Source organism: Diadema antillarum, unplaced genomic scaffold, assembly GCF_040938485.1.
Source record: "Diadema antillarum isolate AM-2024a unplaced genomic scaffold, OU_Dant_1.0 seq00000460_RagTag, whole genome shotgun sequence".
Taxonomy (NCBI): domain Eukaryota; kingdom Metazoa; phylum Echinodermata; class Echinoidea; order Diadematoida; family Diadematidae; genus Diadema; species Diadema antillarum.
Window position 1 is genome coordinate 539,406 of NW_027271431.1, and position 23,096 is coordinate 562,501.

At 38.1% G+C, this 23,096-nt stretch overlaps 1 protein-coding gene across 1 annotated transcript in view; it reads left to right on the forward strand.

Moving 5' to 3' along the window:
- The first annotated feature begins 6,805 nt into the window (after positions 1–6,805).
- The window catches only part of LOC139733016 (gamma-aminobutyric acid receptor subunit alpha-2-like), a 109,799-nt gene continuing 93,508 nt past the window's right edge, over positions 6,806–23,096 (forward strand). Inside the window, exon 1 of the mRNA XM_071643860.1 lies at positions 6,806–6,881. Within this exon, the coding sequence (XP_071499961.1) occupies positions 6,823–6,881 (59 nt within the window). The 5' untranslated portion in view covers positions 6,806–6,822. The remainder of the gene's footprint in view (positions 6,882–23,096) is intronic.

A 23,096-nucleotide genomic window follows, 5' to 3' on the forward strand; every position in this document is an offset into this window, starting at 1 on the left:
TACAAATCTTAATGGAGTTTTGGGAAATCTTAACAAAATTAAAACGTAGACACTTCATTCGTTTGTTTGTGTCACGTACAGTAGCATAACTTCTGTTCAAAAGGTTAATACATCTCCCTGACGTTTCCCTGGTTACTGAACAACTTAAATCACATTTTGCCCCCCCCCCCCTCTCTCTCTCTCTCTTTCTCCCTCGATCACCCCACACCCAGCGGGTCTTTACTCCAGGGTGGAAAATACACGACTAATCAGGCGAAAGGGTCAGTTTATACACTAATAGTGCCACCGAATTTTGACATTGTTTTGGCCTAATAAACCATGCCATAGGTCCATCAACCTTCCTCTAAATCCCCTGGATATTTCGGCCACTTTGCCAATGTAAAGTCTGATAATGCAACCTTTCTTCCCGACCACGTTATGACCAACGGTTTTCTAAAAACGAAACAGGAAGAGAGAGAAAAAATGAATCAGTCTTTGATGGCCGTCCCGTAAAATTAATAAGCCCTCCCTATCTACACGCCAGAAAACTTTATTATGGACATGTTTGTGAAGACACTGTAGGAACTGGGTCAAAATTGAAACACCCGCACCGTTAATAAAGATAAAACAATGATAAGGAAAAGAGGGAGAGAGAAAAAAACCCAGTAGAAACAACTGAAGCATGCACGTGCGATATCAAATTATAAAATTTCGCTATTATGAAGCCAAGTTGAATTAAAACGACAATATGAAACGAAACACATTTGGGAGTGGCCTGCGATAATTGTTATGAGTACAATGCAATGGAAATCAAGATAAAATGAAGCCAAACAAGGTGAGAAATTTATGTTGATAGATGCAACCTGAAAATGTTATATTTAACATATTAGATACTCACGAGATACCACGAATCATGGTACACTGTAGCAGGTGCTTTGGCTCACACTACATATATTCTCCTAGCACCGGAGAATCATCCGATGGAATTTTATTGTAAAGAATTCAATCTTGCATGTGATTAGGCACTTAACTCAGGGTTACGGTCCAATCACCTCAGTAACATGCTTCTAGATAGGAATAAAAAGAATGGATACTAAATCCAAAATGTTTGAAAAAAAACCACACACACACCACCATTTTTTCCTCTTTATTCAATGAAATCACGAATCATGATATATTGCACTTTGAGTTTATATACGGAGTACCGCGGTGACTGGACATATACACATCCTCCGAGACTTCTGATATGATTTATACTTATTTATCATTCTCTGTCGGTTTATTGTAAATTTCCATCAATTTGATTTTGTTGTGGTGTGTAGCTTATATTGTTCCCCTGAGAACGAATTCCCCAAGGCATGGATTTTTAGCAGAGAAATAATCTAAAGCATAATTTCTAAAAGCAGTCAGCACCATGAGCGAACACTTCCGAATAAATTTTTTGCAGAAGGAGGGAAATCTGACTGAATCTTCTGTAAGAACTATGCAGAAAACTTGCATTAACCAAAGTCGATGGAATTGGATATTAACATTGTGTGCATCATGTTTTATGATCTTATATTCTCCATCGTACTTTTTTAGCATTTATATTTTAGATTCAAACTTTCATAGATCGACAACCATGTTAGGTTTCCAATATTCTATTAAGCATCCTAGCTGGATATCATGTATCATTTTACTCTATTATATCATTTAATGTAGTTTTTATTGATGAATAAGAAATCCAAATAGAAATAAAATATAAATTGAAATTGTATTTGTTGTTCTACGTGAAAAAAAAATGCAGGAATAAGGTTAAACCATAATAACATCTTGGAATCTCCGTAGACTTGGTGTCGGTACGAAGAAGGGTAGATTGAAATTGAAATGAAATAAATCGAATCAGATCATCTATCTGGTGGGTGTCATACATTACACACGTACAGAGCATAACAGGTAACACCAATACTGCACCGCTATGATCACATTCTACAGTGATCTCCCCCTTCTAGTCTAAGACTCCAAAGAGAACATGATGTCCGGAGGGGGTTCTTCACACTACGAGTGGGACGTTCCGATATTAATTTACTTCCCGTATAACAGAGAGATGTAATAAACTTATTTAAACCTCCGTTACTATCTGCAGCCAGACAGTGTGGGAGTCGAAAGAGTCAATTTGGTCTTGGAGTTGAAGCATGTATACATATGCGTGCATTAACATACACAAGAAGACAGCTACTTACACACAGAGACCATGCATCTTGTTAAGTTAAGGTTTGAATACTTCAAAATGTTGAAATGTTGAAAGCATTTGATTGATTACCCGCCGGATTCGATAATGTGATGACAATACTGTATTTTGTGGATGAAAAAAAGGTATACATTTTGTGGCTTGCGTTTTGGGGCATTCTGTGAAATAAAATTGTGTATATCATGCCTTACTTGGTATCACTAAAGTTTGTTCTGGAATCTTTCAGGTTTTCTTGAGACTTGACAAATTTGTGAAACCAAAATATATCTAAATGTCAATCTTTTTTTTTTATTGACATTTTTTTCTATGATTGTTTCTAGATATTTATCAGTTGTGACTATTCCAAACACACTATTACATACATGTACTTATTGAATATAGAGTGAAATACCAAGCTATGCATATGAATCTTGACATTTGAAGAATATTATTGAAATATAAGACAAGGTGACGCCAAATCCGGTTACTTTGAAAGGCTTTGTGGTAAAGGGTCACGATCACTCATGGAAACACACACATACAAACGTTTGTTATATTATATACACACATACATGTTCTGATAAGTTATCGTATTTGATTATTGTATGGTTGTATTATGTACTGGTCATGCTGGTTATGTAAGAGCGCCGTGAGCATCATTCTTGATGGACTTCAGCGCAGTATAAGAGGCCACTGTCATTATTATTATTATTATTATTACTATTATTATTATTATTATTATTATTATATTATTATTATTATTATTATTATTATTATACATACATGCACACGTTAATACATGCCTGCATACAGACATGCGTTCCAGTAGGTTCCGACTGACCTTTCACAGTGCCAGATACCCCCAGGAGAAATACGAAAAGGATAACAAAAAGTAAAAGATAATAAAGAGAGAGAGAGAGAGAGTTAGATAGTGAAAGGGAGAGAGAGGATAGAGAGAGAGAGAGGGAGAGAGGGAGAGAGAGAAAGAGACTTAGAAAAAGGTACATAGAAAGGAAGATGAACGTGGCAAGGGGTTCCTCTTTATAGCACTCAAACATGGGATCCTTCTTCCTATGTTTTCCCGCCTTCTCAGATTACCACCGCACAAGGCCGACTTCAATTCCCGCCATCCAATCATTAACATAATTGATGGAGATCCGACCTTCTATGGCGGTAAGGGGCAAGACATTTTTCTTATTTCTTCCCTTCTTTTTCCTATTCCCGGAGGAATGGGAACACAAGCTTGAAAAATCAATATCCAATTATCCGTTTCAAATCAACAGGCCGTTTAACACTTGTCATCCCAAAAGCTCATCTCTAGGAGGAGTCAGGTGTAGACCGGCTACCCGTCTTGGGGCTGGTCAGCTGTAAGGCGCCGCACAGAATCCCTCAGCTCCTAGTCGTGTTGAGGGAGACGGTGTAGCATAAGTATTTGCGTCTTCAAGAAGAAACTAAACCAAGCAAACAAACAAGCACACAAACAAACAAGCAAAACAAAACAAAACAAATACATAGAGAAGTTTAACTCCCATATACACACACCAGCATAAACGTCTATACACAAGCTCACGGGTTCATGTTTGTCAATATTTTTTTTTTTTAATCTCTGCAGCCATATTGTAAAATAATGCACTCCTTCTTAATTCAATGTTTGAAACGTAATCAATGATAATATTCTTGTCAATAAGGTACATTTCTGTACCCCAGCTATATGGTCTGCTGTTTTGTAATAGACTCCTGTCTGCTTGGTTGTTTGTTTGTTTTTTCAAATTATATATACCCAATACATTAGCAAATATAAAGATTAAAAAGTGTTAAAAAGACAGCTTTCATTACAAACTCACGACGGTTGCATAGTATGTCAAGTAGTAAGGTATCAAAGTAATACTATTAGTATTTAAAAGGCAATCAAGCAGCACACATGTATTACCATTCAAGTCCCATAAAAACAAAGTATACACACCTAATGAGAGTAAGAAAATTCAGATATAGCCACTTAACCTCAATGATGAGAAAGAAAATGAATAAAAAAGGATCCCAATAGGCCTTGTAGAGTGTGATTCCTTTAATCCTCAACATTGTAACCGTCGAAGTTGCATTGCTTTTGATGTCTTGACATGACAAACACGAAAAGGATAGGAATTATAGGAAACCTCAAAACTTGACAAGCAGAGTACAGCATTAATGAATATCTTTTTTTTTCCCCTTAGTCGTTCCAGACTGAACCTGTAGTTAGTGATACACCACTGTAAAGTCTGCCCCCTGTGTCTTCATTTTCATACTCCCCGCGAGCGACGAGGGCGAAGAAAAGCGAATCATGTTCGCCCGCCCATCCGTTCGGAATCCAATATATCCCGTGCATCCCACTCTAATGGTCTTGGCTATCGTTCAGCCAAGCGTGTCATAACCTCCTTCTTTGTTTACGTACCGCCATACCGCCCCATGATGAAAACGGTTTACGCAGTGTTTACTACTGCACGACTTTCGTAGATCGCCGTTATTATTATTATTATAATTTTTCTCTATTTTTTCCTCACTTCTCTCTGTCTAGCTGCTGAAAATCAGCGCACCACAGCAGACAGCGATGAGAGTTTCGTGTCTGTGAAAATGTGATTAGTGAAGAAGAGACGGAAACTATATAGGGCCTACAGACGGATATCTTTCCGTCTAGATTACATTAAGTGAGGGACGCAATGCTATGTATATGCGCGGAGTGGGTAATGCTGAGCTGGATGATAGCAATTGAGAAATAAAAGGAAAAGAAGAAAGAAGTGGAAGAACAAATCCCCCCAAATAAAAAAGTGGAGATAAAAAAAGTAGGAAGCCCTGAAATTACATCCCGCAAAAGTTTTTAAAAGGATAGATTTAGTTGACTTCCCATGTTTGTTGGCGGGGTGGGAGGGGTGGGGAGCGGTGTATGGGATTCTTTTTTTTGGGGGGGGGGTAGGGGCAAAGCTATACTGACAATATCTTGTGCTTTGATTCGTAGGAGAAGTTAGCTCTTCACCTTGAAACCTGATCACGTTGAACATAATTTCATTCAAACCACCATTCTCTTGAAGTATTCTCCTTTTTTGTATTCTGCGAAAATACTTGCTCTTGTGCGCATTCCGACTTATAGTCGTTGTTGGTATTCTCTTTCAAAAGGCGTGTAATCGTTGCATTAGGCACGTTTCCACTTGTCGCTTGAGGTTGCCCCTCGCTATCTAGACAGTTAACGATGAGCCACCTCACACGGAACACTCCATGCAGAGTGATGGTCTTAATTAGTTCCAGTCGATTCCAGCTGACAGCGAAAAGTGCTTCTCGAAGCCACCGAAAGTCGACATTGACGCAAGAAATCGATTCATGATAGAGCGAGACAAAACAGGGGGAACAACCTCTTATTAATATTAAACGATAACGGATTTCTGCTCGTGAGTGAGAGAGCCCTACAAGAAAATTCCTGCACTCGAGTCTGTGGCTGACATTGATGTGGCAGTGTTTGGTGTGATGAAAAGTCATTTTAAGCGATGCCCGTTTGATTAAATCAATCGCCAGCGAGTGGCGCGGTTGCCTTATTGGCGTCTCCCTCCATCATAACACTGCTCGTACCCGGGATGAGCGGCACTCGCCGTCGGGTCTTGTCTATTTTAAGACGCGTTTTCCAGGCTCTCTTTTGTTTGTTGAAAGGGGTGTAGGATTATGCGTCCGTGAAAGCCCGTAAGGATACTCTGATTGCACGAAACGGATAGCAATCTGTGTCAATAGATCGCCAAGGCTCTTCTATTTTTCTTTATGCAAAATATGGTACACATCATAGCTTGCGGCCGACTGTTATCGGTATGAATATTTCTTTCTTATGCATATATTCCGTGAAATTGTGGCAGTTTCTACGGAGAGAGAGGGAGAGAGTAAAGAAACAAACAAACAAATTTTCTTGCGTGTTTGCACTCTGTGTAATGTAAACAGCCAATCTGGAGCAGCATCGAGTGTGTCTTTAAGAGTAAGGCAAGAGCTTGGCCGAAGAGGAGGTTAATACGTGAGAAGTTTAGCAATCCCAGGATGCCACGCGTTTCCTCGCACCTTCTCGTCACCCTCTCGCAAGCATCGTCTGCTAGCACCACAATGATTGTGCGCGCACACAGACCGCATGTTCCTGCCGTATAGCAACACACAAACAAACAGTTACCCGCCTGGCTCAGTCACCACTTGCAACCACGCGTGCACATATGTTACTGCTTCTTGATTATGGCCAAGCTCTCCTCCTCGAAGGTCGAAAGTCGAGGTCAAAGTTCACGCTCTTACACTGGAACTTGGTGGTGATTTCCTTTGCTGTGAACAAATCAACGTCCATTGTCGACTGGAATGAACATCTCGCGTGTATCAGCGTAATTGCCTATGAATATGTGCTGCTAAACTTTCAATCATAATTTTTAGCAGTCTACCGCAGCACTTCTGGAACCGCTTCAACTGGTAAATGTTCTCGCTGGAACTCGAAGATTTATGAACCAGTCTCGTTTTTACAGGCCGGTTTGTTGTGAGAGAACTCGGTAATTAAATCAGAATTTAATTTGTTGAGCTAAAAACAAACCAAGAGTTTACTGCGACGCCAGAGCAAGAGATATAAAGAGAGAACGCGGAAGAAGAGAAAAATGGCCGTCACAGGGAGATTAGTTCTCGTCCTTCTGATCCTGTCACAGTATTTCAGCAGGTAAGTCGATCTCTAAGTGAAGGATGTGTGATTAAAGTGAGTCTATAAGAGAGTTGGGGGGGGGGTGGGTTAGGAGGGGTAAATTTTGGCGAAATGTTTCGTGTTCTGTGATCTCTTTTGTGCTCTGTTTTGATGGTATTCTACCACGCGGTAAAGACTTATATTAGATTAGCATGGGTCCCTTAGTTGTGAAAAAAAGAGCGCATGCATTTCCATTAAAAAGAAGAAAAACAGATACAAACAGAACCAATGAGCTCAATACATTCTTGAACAGAATGTGAATGTGTGTGGCAACTTGAATCGTGCGTTACTAATGGGATGTGTGCCAAAGACACACATGTCGCATTTATCTCGTTAGGCAAAGTCAATGCTTTTCTCTCTGTACTGAACGGGGGGAAACAGATCTAGTGAGAGATATATTAGTATCGATGGATAGAGACCTCAGTATGTGTAGTGTGACAGCACTGTTACCCCGATATCTGGGTGCTCTGACAGCTGCGTTATCACTCGCCATCACCCCTTAAGAGAATGATTATTAATTGCAAAAGTTCCCTTCTCAAAAGCCACCCTTTCCGATTTCATTATCACATGCCATTTGCCTCACGCGTAGAACGTATACGATTTCATCTCAACCTGTCCATTTGTAGTGCACGGAGAAAATTGTAGTATTAATCACATTGCTCTCTATCCTATACTTTTCATGCTTAAAGCGCGTTGTAGTAGCTTGCACGAGAGGAGAATTTCTTTCCTAGTATACTAATATGTCAGAAAAGCAGTGTTGGGACGTTATATATATCACACATAATGTTTATTCCCAAGCATACATTAGAAGAGAGCAGTGGGAATGAGAAAGATAGAAGGAGAGAGAGAGAGAGATGGAGAGAGGTGGTTTCCTGGTTTCTCGGTGTAACTCTTGCCTGAAGGCATGTTGTGTGTTTTTTAGAACGAGACATCTCTTCATTCTAATGTATTTTTGTCGGGTTTTTCTCTTCCTCCTCCTTCCTCTGGTATCTATCTATTATGTATATTGTGGGCATGTAAAGTTATTGTGTGTATGTAGGTGCGTACAAATGTGTATACATACATGTATATGCATATAATTATATATATATGTATATATATATATATATATATAATGTACATATATATATACATATATATATGTATACATATATATATGTATACATATATTTATATGTAAATAATATATACATATATATGCATATAAGTATAATACTATCCTTTTTTCTTTACCATCGAATCCCTTTTGTATCCCCTTTGTCATATTTTATATCTGGATCATAGGGAGCAAAGAATGTGTTGAGTGTTGATATGTGAAAGATCGAACGTATCAAAAATCAATGCACTTTAAGAAAAGAGATTTCTGTTCAATAACTACAAAGCATAATAAAAATGATGTCATTATCATATGAGAAAACATTGAAATATTTTTGGGTTGATACTCTGAATTTCAACACAAAGGAGACCAGAGAATAATGCATCCTTTAACAAGTCTTTTGCAGTCGTGTAAAGGATTTCCGAGTGCTTTACGATCTACCGTAGATAACATTCACTGTCTTTTTTCCCTCTCCAGCAAACCACTCACGTAACAAAGTGTTTCTCCCTTCAAGTTAAAAACCACTTGCCTCCAAAGGCAGGTCATATTTCATTTTCTCTTCGGTCAGACGGTAAATATTATTTTCCTGACGGTTTCCATGGAAATGCATAATCTGTTTAGACGCATTGCCGATGGATATTGTATTTCGTGCAAGGCTGCTTCCGAAATGTAAGTGTTAATTCTGTGCAGCAAGGATTGAAAAAAGAAGGAAGCTGAAAGAGAATTTCGATTGATGTTAGCTGGAAATCTCTCTTGTCTCTTTGCTTGTGTTGTTGAAGATTGACAGACGTATAAGACATAATGATATAGTTTTGATATACGAGGAAACAATCTGAACAAGGAAGATTAAGATTTGAAACTACCGGGATGGGCGTTAAGAATTGTTGATTTAGCAAGGAGCAGATGACTACGTTTTGTAAACGATGTGTTTATGATATTTCCATGTGTGTGTGTGCGTATGTTTGTGTGCGTACGTGTGTGCGTGTGCGTGTGTATGTGTGTCTGTATTTGTCATTGTGTTTGGTGGTATAAAAAGAGTAGAAGTGTCATATCAACCAATATCAGACTAAATTGAAATATATGTGCGAGATACGCAATGAAATGGTAATGGTTGTTGGTATACGTTAGAACATAGTGAACGGCTTTTACAGAATTAGAGCGTGAAAGTAATAATCCCATAATATATTTGTATTATCCAAGCCTTGATTATTGCAATCGTATCACAGCCACTGGAACCAGAAAAGTTGGTATGAAATCAGGTCTGGTGCACCGGTAGCAGCAAAAACCACCTTGACAAATGAGGGCGGTTTACCCATGTGTGTACGCTACCTTTCACTGCCGATGCATTTTGAAGATGTGTGAGAGAGGAACTTGGAACTCCACAGTTTATATTATTGATCTCACTTCAGAGGCATATGCGATTCTTTTGGACTAATGACGTCAGGTAGAGCTTAATGAAAATTATATATTTGTTTATATTATATGCTTTCTTCCGTATTTGACAAGCGTCAGTTACCATTGCTATTACGTCTCGCAAAATATCCTATTAGTTTTATCTGATGGTTTTTTAGTTTTCGTGTAATGGTTAAGGTCGGTGACTTTTAATTGGTATTGATTATTTTTTTCTGGGCTATGTGAAAAGGGAGCAATGTGTTGTTTGACTTTGTCTACCAAACCTAAGGCCAAATCTTAACATAATTGTGATTCCAAAATTCCATAGTATCCCCTCTTATTATGTAGGCATAGATGAGAAGAATACCACTTGATCTCCCTCTTATACGGATATAACTTAACAAGTTACTATAACCCGTTTTTATCGCAACTCTTTGACGAATTTCCCTGAATATGCTCCAAATTAATTTGTGCTATTAGTAGCAGCCATGACGACAAATCATGGGCATAGATCCCTGGGCAGGATTCGAACCTACGATCAGCAGACAGCCACTAGCCCACCGAACTTCCGCCCAAAAGAGAGTGCTGGTTCTAATCCTGGTAGCATGCAGCGGGCAATGCCTATTTATTCAAATTTATGAAATTCTTGCGTGGAGTTTTTTTTTTTTATATTCGAATATTAACTTTGATATAGGGCAATTTATGGATCAGTTGCAATAAAAAATTACTCGACGCCAGAATTGCATTAATTAGTGTAACCCGTTTCCTATGGAATTTTCAAAATTCCAAAAGACTTTTTACAAGAATCGCTTGGCGCCCATGAGCTTTAACGTTTCTTCTTCTTTCTCTTCTTCTTCTTCTTCTTCTTCTTCTTCTTCTTCTTCTTCTTCTTTTTCTTCTTCTTCTTCCCCTTCCATGTCCTTGTAAAGCGTCGTTTTGAGTCTCGAACGACGCAAGTTAACGACCATCAATGGGTAGTAATGTCGGCACCACTCGCTTCGAGTACATCAAACAGAAGACTTTAAGACGAGTCATGGCTCTTTGGGAAATTCAAGTCCCATTATGTCTTAAAAAAGAGGATTCGAAGCATTTAACGAAAAGATATTCTGGTATACGTGCAGGATATTTCATTACATTTCCAATTCAGGAACCTTCTTCCAGTCTTCAATATATACTAGTATCTGTAATTAATGGCTAGCCATTGCCTTACGAAATATTACCCTAAAAATTACATGGCGGACTCGAACTAACAAGATCAATGCATAATTACATGCAAAAACATATGCATACATATAAATGCACACATACATACATATACGCACATAAGTGTATCAATGTATGTATAGGTACATACGCACATACATACTTGTACATACATACATACATACACCCTTACGTACATGAAACATACGTAAATTTACGTACTGTATCTTTTTACTAATGTACAGGTAGCGGAAAGTGCGTTTATGTTTATAAAAGAAATACACTCAAGATCAAGAATATCATCAATTTCATAAGAAAGAGAACGAAATTTCCTGCAGAACAGTGCTAAAATGATCAAAATCGGATAAGAATTAAGGAAGATATGGCATTCTCAAATTTATATTTTTTTTTCCGAAAACATTTATTGAACAGTCGTTATGACTACTCAGCTCAACAAGTTGATGATGCCATGCTCTCACAAGAAATGACAAAAATCTCATATTGAAGCTATACAAAATATAAAACTTGCATTAAAACCTCGTAATGTTAACTCGAATATATTTTTAAATGGGACTATGCTCTTACTTGTCTTAGCTGAAAATAACATTTTTTCCGACTGTCATATAATACTATAACATACATGAAAAATTGTGAGGGCAAAATATCATAACTCTCTCATTTGAATATTCATAAGGACTGGTCAAGAACTGTTTTACGAAAAAAAAAAACAATGTAACATTTCAAAATGCCCTATTTTCCTCATTTTTGGAACGTTTTGTGGGGATTTTTTCTCTTTTCCTTAAGAGAGTTTATTTATTTTTTGGGGTGGATTTACTCTTTAATAGTGACAAGGGGGCTTGAACTTCAATTTTCGTTAGCGAGTGGTATACAAATTGAAAAAAAAAAAGATAGAGAAAATGTGACTGAGAGGAGGAAAATTTTGTTATGTTATATAATATATATGTCAGGCCTCGACTCTCTGCTTTTTTTTTAATTCTCTTTGCTGGCCCATCCATGGCACTACTAGTATTAAGCTTACCATTTTGGTGGACCGAAAACGAAGTGCAGCGATGCCAAATAAAAGAGAACAACTATAGGAAACATATATTTTCAATCTTGGTCGCCCCGTGCGGCCACTAAAAAGATATGCTTTTCGAAAGTTTGGTGGCCCGACATGAATTTTTGGTGCCACCGGGCCACAGAGCCACCAAAAATTCTCGAGCCCTGTATTGGCCATTGTCTGGCCCTGTATGTTTATACGATCCACTGTCCAATTAGATTAATGATGATCATATGGCCTTGTAGTTACAATATGCTTTTACTATAAAAAAAAAGAGGGGGAGAGGGATTCGTATGATACATATATAATATTTATTCAGCATGTATATAATATATTTATTTATATTTGTATATATATATATATATATATATATATATATATATATATATATGTATATACATATAATCATATATATATATATATATATATATATATATATATATATATATATATATATGAGAGAGATTGCCCTATGTACTCTAAATGTTTTCCTTAACTCTTTCTCTACCAAATTTGGACGGCCAACAGAAAAGTTGAATTAAATGAGAAAATATAATTATGAACATCATGTGAAGCTCGCAGTTTTCTCTACAACTTTGTTGTATTTTATTTCTAGCTTACACATTTCTATATAAAGGAACATGGCATTGAAAAACAGAGTAACTTTGCAAAAGTGCTCATGCAATCAATTGTGGTCTCACAATGATGTGGCTTACAGGGGTTTACACCATGATATACAAAGAGTTAAGCTTACCAAGGATATTATGGCGCCCTTTATCTAAAGGGATCGTATAGTTTTGGTTGAGACCTAATTTCAGGTTTCTATCATTTTTTGGTGAGATAATGAGAAACCTCTTATAAAATATGAAAGAGCATGTAATTCTATGAGGAATTCAACGTTTATTTGATGAAAATGGGTTTTGAAATGGCTGAGATATCCAAAAAAAAAAAGAGCGATTCTAATAAAGTATGGGACCCACACTTTATTGCGATTGCTTTGTTTTACTATGTTTTTGGATGTTTCAATCATTCCAAACCAGATTTTCATCAAAATCATTAATAAACTTTGAATTCCTCTTAAAATGTAATGCTCTGTACTATATTATAAGTGTTTTCTTGGTATCTCACAAAAAGTTAAAAGCCCAATTTCCATCTTCACTAATACTGTACCATCCCTTTAATATATTTCATCAAAGATTAAGGCTGAAATAAAACCGGCCGAAGCCGGCAGAAGCAAGAATGGATTTTTTTTTTTCAAATAGAAAAGCAACGAATATTAGATTTATTAGTTAAACGAAGTGTGATAGAATGACATAATGGTCCCCAGCTGCATGAGATCATTCGCATCGAATCTTTCTATCTTTTTATCTTGGCGTCTTGGTTCCTCCTTCCCTTCTTCATGTTTCAACCTCCCTCTCTCTCTCTCTCTCACTTTCTCTCTCAAGCTCTCGTCTTGTATCCCTTTTTGTCCGTTTCCTTGTTCCTTCGTTTAGAATAACATGAGTTACATTCTCTCTCAAGCGTTTTAAATCAGCCTCACACATTTAATGTGACGACAGACATCTGACGCTCAGCCAAGAAATCTGGTAGATAGCGAGCACTGAATATTCGTTCACTGAACGCCCGTTTCTTGAAGTGCGTAAATTGTCTTCAAATTGCTCAAAGCAAGGGAACCTAAATTCATCGAGTACCCGCTTCCTTCTTTAGATAACAATTATTACTCTAACATTTAGTACATGTCACATCCCACTATCATACGCCACGGGTGTAAATACAGTTGTGTTGGTTATTTTATCACGAGGGCATGGCAGTTCATTGCTCCGGCAATCGTGATCTTAAAAAAAAAAAAAAACTATTTTCCATTATGTTAACATAGACCTATTTCTTTTTGGCATGTCCCTTCTCTCCGATAAACACACACACACAAACATAATCCCTAACTCATACACAGACACAGACACACACACACATACACAAAGATGGGTAATAATCTCTGTTCTACATACACTCGAGAAATCCCTATGTCATTTGGAAAAGCCATACGATACCTCCTGTTATTGAGTAGAAGTAATCTCCTTCCAGCCTAGTCAGGCTTGGTGAGGAAATCCCGCCATTGCCTTGGATAGTCCAACTTTGACGACGCCGAGCGAAAAAATCTCGCAAGCTTACTGGTAAATCATTTCGCCTCGCAAAACGCTGTCGGAACACCAGATCTGATTTAAAAAAGCAGTACACGCCCCATCAGTCTTAACTCTCACGGTCTCTTTTTTTATTTCTTTTCACCAAAGAACAAACTAGATGTGAGAGTAACATATATTCAGTCATCCAAAGACAATTATAATATTTGTGAAAATATGTTAAGCTTTTTACGGAACATCGTAATTTGTCACTGAAAAAATATGGAAACTCTTGGCGAGAGTGATTTCAGCAGGTATGAAAATGCACTGAGAGTGAAAAAAAGAAGAAGACAACGGAAAACAGAAACAGAAAGAATCTGGATTTTAAAAATATTGTATGATATTCAAACGTCTTATATTATAATAAGCCTGGTTACGGAATTTCGTGGTATTTCATGAAAATAGCGGAGAAGTCATGTCCCCATAGAGAAGATAAAAACAATGAAATTTCATTGCCCTTTGCCCTACCAAAATAAAATGGTTATCATTGTACACAAGTAGAAAGCAGTTTCATTTGTATTCATGCTACCGCGGAACGCTCCCAATCTTCAAATCTCAAACTGCCTCTCTTCTTATACAGTGGAATAACATCCCTTCGTGTGCAGTAAGAAGCAAGGAACCCAAAATGTTTACATGTCAGACGTATTCAATGTCATCCGTTGCGAATCTGGAAGGGGATTATGAAGCCATCTTGTGTCCAGGGGCACAATACCGTGATTCTTAGGTAGCTGAAAATATATCATACACTGGTTCTGTCTAATACGGAAGAGAATACAATACAATCCACATCAACGCTCGGGAGAATATAGTATATACATTGACGCAACTGCACAGCACAGGGGTGCTAATGCAAAATGTGGCAATACGGTTGTGTATTAAAACGTTCTGGTAACGCCGACGTGGCTGTCAAAAAGAATGACGTGTATAGAATCGGCAAAGGGAAGGGATGGTGGATAGGGAGGGGGTAGGAAGGAGAGGGATTGAAGTGGCGAATGGCTCACTGCAGCTTAATAAAACAACGCAAGTAGTGGTGCATATAATATCACATCATTCACTTCGTTGTCACTGTATACCATTTACATGACAAACCAAAATCTTTTGACATCCATTAGGCGAAGGAGGAAGAGGCCTTTAGGCCCGAATAAATTTTGAGCAAACAAAGCAGAAAAAGAATACCAGTATCATTACTATTCCCTCAAAACTAATCTGGTCATGAAAGATACCAAGAACACAATATTTCAGTATTGTGCAAAAGGCTCAAAAGAGACTGTATCTGTAGAGCCAACATTCTAGCTACACATGTACGTAATTTTTGACATTTTCAGGGTAAAATTTTGTTATTTTGCATGATTTATGGGGTGCCAGGCCTTCTTAAATTCACATTATTCTTCAAATAATATTGCTAATATTCTACAACAGGGAATATAGGACCTGCAAATGCTTTCGAACAATTTCTTATGATGTGCACCGTATACAGCCAAAATCTACACATAACCATAATTTGGTTTCAGTTTGATTTTTGATGATATTATCACACCAACACGTGGACAACTTACTATATATATATATATGTATATATATATATATATATATATATATATATATATAACGTATATATATTATATATTATAAGATACGGGAAAGGAAGAAGAAAACGGTGCGTAGCTTTGGCATCATTATTCCTCTTACTGTTCCTCCCTTCGGAAAAAGTGCAATAGTTGGAAAGTTGGTATATATATATATTTTTTTTAATTTGTTTATGTATATATATATATATATACATACATGTACACATTATGCATGTATAAACATATATATATATATATATATATATATATGCGTGTGTGTGTGTGTTTGTGTGCTCGTGCATGCGTGCGTGTGTGTGTGTGTTTTGAGTATTTGACAGTAAAAAGAAAGAGAGATGAAGAGAGAAGTCATAATACATACTACCACTACATACCCTTCTTGTCGTTAATATTTGTTGGGTTCTTTTTTTTTTTAAACTTGCAGTGCATCGAATAGGTCTTCAACTGATAGTGCCTCCGAGCCATATCACTGGTGTAATGGCCGAGTTTTGAATAGAGCCTTCCAATATAACAGAAAGTTGATCCCACTGAAACATCAGGAATAGAAGCCCAAAAGACGTCGCACGAAACATGATAAGTAGCGGCCACAGACTCTACATATAAGGTTATTTTCCGTGACCCTCTTTTTTTATATGCTTGTGTTCTTGTAATATTCAGACAGACGAGGACTAGAGTGGCTGAATACACCCCTGTGCATCTCACCAAACCTCATGTTATCTCTCCCTCTCTCTCTCTCTCTCTCTCTCTCTCTCTCCCTGTCTCTGTTTCTCTCTCTCCATCTTTCTTTCGTCCGTCTCAGATAAAGGAAATACACGTCCGTGATATTGGGAGAAGTAAATTGTTTACATCTCACAGCAAATAGCCACCGATATAAACCTTGACTGCAGATTTCTCAAAATATTGAAAGATGACTGCTCCAGGAGTAACCCCCCGTTCACATCGCTCTTTAAGCCTCTCGATCCGTCAAATCCTGAGGCACTCCTGCACATCTCCTCTAGGCGTCTCTGAACTAGATCTCTGGGCTACAAAACAAAAACATTTGATAAAGTGAAATATCGCCCCGATCACATTTTGTAAAAGCACAATACATCATGGCAGTGACTCTTTACTTTTACCTATTTATAAGCAAAACCTTTCCAATGTTATCCATTTTGCTGTCATGTTGGAAAGGAAAGGACAGTAAAAAAAAAGTTTCTGCATAATTACGATTCGTATGGATTGATAACCTTGCCATTTCTGGAGGAGAAAATTATGTATGGGGTGAGAGAAAAGCTTTTACTTGTTATCCGTGAAATGATGGAATGAAGTCATACATTTAGTGCAAGGCATCGTTAGATAGCTCCCAATTGTGTTGGTAATTGCTCAAAAGTAACCCGGGACAGCGTCGCATAATCAGAAATTGATAAATTGATCGAGTCGCTGAACGCGACATAGCTGCCCGCCGCGACAAACAGCAATTTTCGGTTGATATCAATGCAGTCATAAATTGCAATTGCAGAGCATAAATGAGGGAGCCCGCTAGTCAACCGAAGTCAACGTGTTGAGTTGGGGAACATTTATACCTTGCATTCTTCATGGTGCGCATCTTACGTTCCTCTTCAAAGCTCAGCCAATACCAACAACAATCCCTCGAACAGCACGTATTCTCATTGTGAAGGGCATGGTAGATATGTAAAAAAAAAAGGCGGACGGATGTTTGATGGTGATAAATAAAAAAATAAGAATCACAATGTTTAACGTATGACTGTCGAAGAGTCTTGTTGGTGATTCGATACATGCCTGGGAGATCATTGTAATGCCAAGTAGAATCTTGATGAGTGCTTGACAGGTTGCTTTAGTTGAATCTCAGAAAATCACAGCTACAATGTAACCTTCAGAAGAATGTATTAGAGAACTTTTTTTTCTGTCAGAGTGTGTGTGACTTTGAGTGTGTGGGTGTGTGTGCATGTGTGTGTGTGACTTTGAATATGGGCGTGTGTATGCGTGTGTGTGTGAGTGTGTGTGTGTGTGTGTGTGTGTGCGTGTGACTGTGACTGTGTGACTTTGAGTATGCGTGTGTGTGTGTGTGTGTGTGAGAGAGAGCACCTTCGTGCTACCTGTCTGTCTAGTCTGTTTGTACGCTTATCTAAAACGTTTTGGTAGTACATTGTATGTCATTATACATTTATACAATGACACAACTCAATGCTCTTCGCACTTGTCGTATGTAACAAGTCTGCTGTGTGTCTCGCCACCGAAGGCTCGCAGTATACCAGTACCCTGTTGACGTAACACGTGGTATTATGACGTAGCTTCGCTGACCATTGTCATGTTTGCAGTACCTCCGTCGAGGCTAACATCTCATCCAACTAACGCGTGCAAAACCACTCTTGCCAAATATGCAGATTTGTGCCTTCTTTACTTTACACCTTTTTCTATCATCGAAATGTGTCATTCTCCCTCGCTCCTTTCCTCCTTCTCTTTCTTCCTTCACGCCTCCCCTCTTTATTTTTCTCCCCTATCTCTCTCCATCTCTATCTCTCTTCCCATCTTTCTCTCTCTCCTTGACGCTGTCCGTTTCGAGGGGGAGGAGAGGCTTTGATGGGTGTTTCTGTTGTTTTACATTTGGCGTCAAAATCGTTTCTCCCATTATGGACGATGGCTCTGCTCCCAAATCCTAAATAAAAGAATTTGAACAGATGCAAGACCCACATCTGTGTAGATTTTAGGTTACGATGTACAGCTCTGGACGGAAAGAGAGAGAGGGGGGGGGGGGGAGGGGGAAGAGCTAGACAAGGGGAGAGAGAGAGAGAGAGAGAGAGAGAGAGAGAGTAAGGGAAATACACAGAACGTATGACCATCACCTGTTCACATGATTTACGAAAGATCCTTTATTCATCAGCAAATCAGATTTTCGCTTCAAACCATGGGAAGGGGAAGGGAAGGGAGTGATGGGGGGGGGGGGAGGGGGTGGTGTAGGCCAAAGAGATAGTCGATAGTGATAGCATTACTCTTGATGGAAGCCAACTGATAGATGACTCGTGTATATTACAACCTGCAGTGTACATTTCCTTCAGTGGTGAGCGTGGCTACAGCAGAAAACGGGCACCTTCACATGATTCTTGAAATATCTCCTGCTTCTATATTTTCGCCATCCTATCTTTCCGTTATGTGCCATGACACCTAATACATTATGATGTCATGTTGGCTAATTGCGTGCTTAATTTTGTACAAGAAAATAAGTGAAACTCACACCTAAATGGATTTCCTCATCTATCGTGCATTGACCTGATAAAAGAACGCTCTCCCTGTTACCAGCATTGATCATTGTGCAATTCCTGGTGGTCGGTCATTTCTGACTCGTTTAATCACTTATTTTCGGCTGATTGTAGGCACATTGCTGATTCTCTCCCACACCATCTAAAATAAATTATAATGATGGAGAAAGAACATTTTGTAACCAAACCATGAGCGACCCCCTTCACAATAGTAACATACACATTGAGAACATATAAATTACAGCCAATCCAAAAAAAAAAAAAAAAGTTTCCTTTCAAAACATTCTTCTTCACAAGAAGTTGTATTTTTAGTGCCAGATAAGATGTACACGCCCTTTCAATCATCAGAGGAAGTAGACTTATACCTTTAATTTAAATTCTCTGCCCAAAAACAGATAGCATTGTTTTCTCATATCCATGGAATCAGGGCGAAAATGGAAAAAAAAACTAGGACATGTCCTACAAAAAAGGGACAATGTGTCCTTCCCTAGAGTTGACTTTGCAAACTTAAAAACAGCCTGACCTGGGGCGAATTCCTTGAATATCCGAAAACAGCAGTCCCACTCGTAGCGTTTTGTGCTATCGCTGTAATGAATTATTCATTTAGAAGATCCGCATTGGAGGCACAAAAACCTCAGGCCTTTTTGCCCCCTTAACCCTGTCATTTCCATAGGCAGCCTGTGTATACACATTGTCAATAGCGTTTTTACGTAATGGCTATTAGATAATTAAGGTAACGACTGTGAGCTCAAAGTTTCAGTTTTAAGTAAAGATGGCAGTTATTTTCAGCTTGTACTTATCATGTTACGGACAACGCCAGCTGTTAGTTGTCATAGGCGGTAAGGACTGAAGCTATGCGTGTAATTCACCTCATGTTTCTTTCTCATTCTCTTCATCTATGCCAACGCTGTCCTCCAGTCGGCTAAGATTAGCGACACGAGTGAAATGTCGTGAAATTTTTATTGAATGTTTCACCCTTGAGGGTAAATTCATCTTCGTGAGATCCTCAGAGTTGAAGTAGTTATTTCTTCCCGTTGGTTTCAGATGTGGGTGAGGTAGCAGTCTAATTCTATTGTGACCTTCGAAAGCTGCTGTAGAAATGGCTGCTCCTTTGGTTATCTGGTGAAATATGAAACACTTAGAAAACCATTTTAATTTTGATGGCGTAGTGTTGGGCAAAGTAGACGGGCTTGATAAACATGATATTCAGATATCCCGTGAACGCAATGTTGAGGGACATTCTTTTTGTAAACGTCATAGAGGTGTAACCATTCGAGTGCAGGTTAAAATTCATATTTGCCTTTACAAGTACAGGCCAGTGGGCATCAAACTCCTCATGTCGACTTCTACCCATGGTGCATTGCGCCCTTCAGGCACTATCGATTTCAAGTTGAGTGGGAGAACTAAATAGTCAAGAGGGGAACGATCGAGGCAAAATATCTCTCTCTGCACATTTTCCTTTTTTTTATTCTTCATCTATCTATAAATTTTATTTATTTATTTATCTATCTATCTATCTATCTATCTATCTATCTATCTATCTATCTATCTATCTATCTATCTATCTATCTTTTGTAACCCAACAACATGTAGGCCTGATCAAATCACTGAACATTATTTCCCGCTTTTGGTATAGGTGAATTCGTGTGCATTAAAGTTTTTGTTCATGTATAATTTGTCGTAATTGGTTTAATTGACTAAAATGTACCTCCGAAATGGCTAAAAGAAACTGAAATCGGCTTTGAGGTTTAAGTGCGGTCAAGCGTGAAGGACATAAAGCATTTATGTCCAATCAAATCCCGAGTATCATACTTTACCAAACATTGCCAAAGACGAATATATATATATATATATATATATATATATATATATATATATATCGTGATATATATATATATATATATATATATATATATATGTCTATTTATTTTTCTCTAATCCCCTCAAAGTTCTTACTTGCTCATGCGACTGATCTTTGCCATGCCCACAATTTGAGGTTATTACACTGCTCTAATCTAATCTACAGTAGTTAAAAGGCACCTCAACAATAATGATTATGAGATATGCAACTGAAGGCTTCTTTACATGATGTGTCTCGTTTTAGGCCCGAAAGAAAGAAAAACGAATAGATGCTTAATGAGCAATATATAATCCATCTAACTACTTTTACAGGAATATATAGTGAACAGAGGAATAGTCAAATATGTCTGCCACTGCAAATCCGTTGCTTGCAAAGCATATGTACACGATGGTGGGAAGGTGCGTTACTGAATAATACACTTAGAGAGAAGAGTCACCTTAATTGGAGGAGGGAGGGAGGCTGTTAGGTGAGTTAAGTGCCATTTTCACGGTCCAGCGGTCGAGGGCTCGCCAAGGTGATCCCACGAGGGGGTACCCTGCCCAAGTTCTCTGCCAATGGATGTAATGCTAATCATACTTTGTCAAGCAGATCGAGAGGTGCTGCTCTGAGGCTCAAGTCAGGGTCGCTTATTTTAGGGTAAAGGGCGAAGAGGGAGGGGTGGGGTGAGGGAAGAACAGCTACCAGCCTTGACGTGGCTGTTTCATTTTGCCGTGTGCAGAACAAGACATTAGTGTATAATGGTTTTAAAGGCAACCATCCGATTGAAGCTCTATACCACTTCCTCATCAATTTGTACTAAAAAGTTTGAGACGGGCTTTCAGATTTTAACTTTTTGCGAGATAATTACAGACCATTTATTAAATATTGTCAAGAGCATACAATTCTAAGACGAATTCAAACTTTGTGTGATAAATATCGGTTTTGTAATTGCGGAGATATCCCAACACAAAGTTAAACAAAGTGGCCCTGATGAAAGGTGTGTCCCACCTTTTATTAGGACCACTTTGTTTTTGGATATCTCACCCATTTCAAAACCAATTTTCATCAAGTAAACTATGAATTACTCTTAGAATTGTATGTGCTTTCCTATTTAATAAGAGGTTTCTCATTATCTCACAAAAAGAATGTTGTAAACCTGACGCCCCATCCCAACCAAAGCTATACCATCCCTTTAACATTGTTTAATGAATTTTCCAATAAATGAAAAAGAGTTTTCATTGCTTTGCGGTTACAACTCGACATTGTTTTGTGCGAATAATATAACTTGATGTTTTGTAGATATTCTGAAGATACTTCTCAATGTAGGAAGTTTAGATGACAATTGTTCGCAAACCAATAGGAAACTCCTGACGCGATGACATAATCACTGCATTCAATCGGTATACGTGACTGTCACCACCATTGCACTTTAAAGTGGGGACACCACTTTCAAAATGTTCTGTTTATTTTGCCAAATTCTACTAAAACACTTTTTGTAGAATTCTATTCTGAGTACCATGGACATATTGAAATTTGGCGTTAAAGCATGGTTGTACCCGTGAAAGAAGCTCCTGAAGCTCAAAGCTACCTTTGTGGGACCACTGTGTTATAGTGGATAAGGCTAAGGATTTATACACAGAAAGTTGGGGATTCAAATCCTTACTGTATGTTTTAAGTATACCGTGGTACAGTGTAGGGGATGTGTATTGGTAATTCCGTGGTATTATTAGCACGTGTAATTCTGCCTGTTATGTGTTTTTCTTTTGCTATAACTCCCTGGACACTTTACACTTTACACTTACACTTACACTACACAACAGGGGCGGATCCAGGAATTCTGTAAAGGGGGTGGGGCGTGACTAATATTTCTGGAGCCACTTCCGGGTTTCATTTCTTTTTTTTTTCTTTTTATTTCTTTTGTTTTTAACGAAAAATAAAGGGGGGGGGGGCGTGCACCGGTTGCGCCCCCCTCTGGATCCGCCACTGCTTAAAACCATTTACCATTGGGAGCAATGATTTCAAAAAATGTTCCAGCTATCACATTTTGATGCATAATTATGTGTAGGTCAGTTGTATCACAAAACATCCAACCATATAAAAAATTTTCAATAAAGCCTAAAATAATAATGAGATATCACTGTTTTTCTCATTAAACCATAACTCTAGACAGTTTAGTCTAGAAACAATTCTTAGTGTAATTATTGTTCACACATTCAACACTGATTATAACGATTAAAAACTTTACATTTGTTGTTTCTATCCCCAACTCACATTTTGGAACTATTTTGAAGCACCAAAGCAGGGGTTTTGGTTCCATCTGCAAAAGGTAAACGATGCCTTTAAAGGCAACCGACTCGAGGCCACTTAACGTCTTCCAGGGAGATAAAGCATGTTGAGTAGTGATTTGTTGGAATAAATGTTCTGCATCTGAAGTCATTCGCATCTCACACCACATGGAACCATTTGAGTGGCAAAAAACGTGCACCAATACAGAACTTACACTTTTTTATCTTTTCTCGAACGATCACTTTATCTTTGTGAAAGACTACAACAACATGTCTCAACGTTTATTCAGGTGATTAC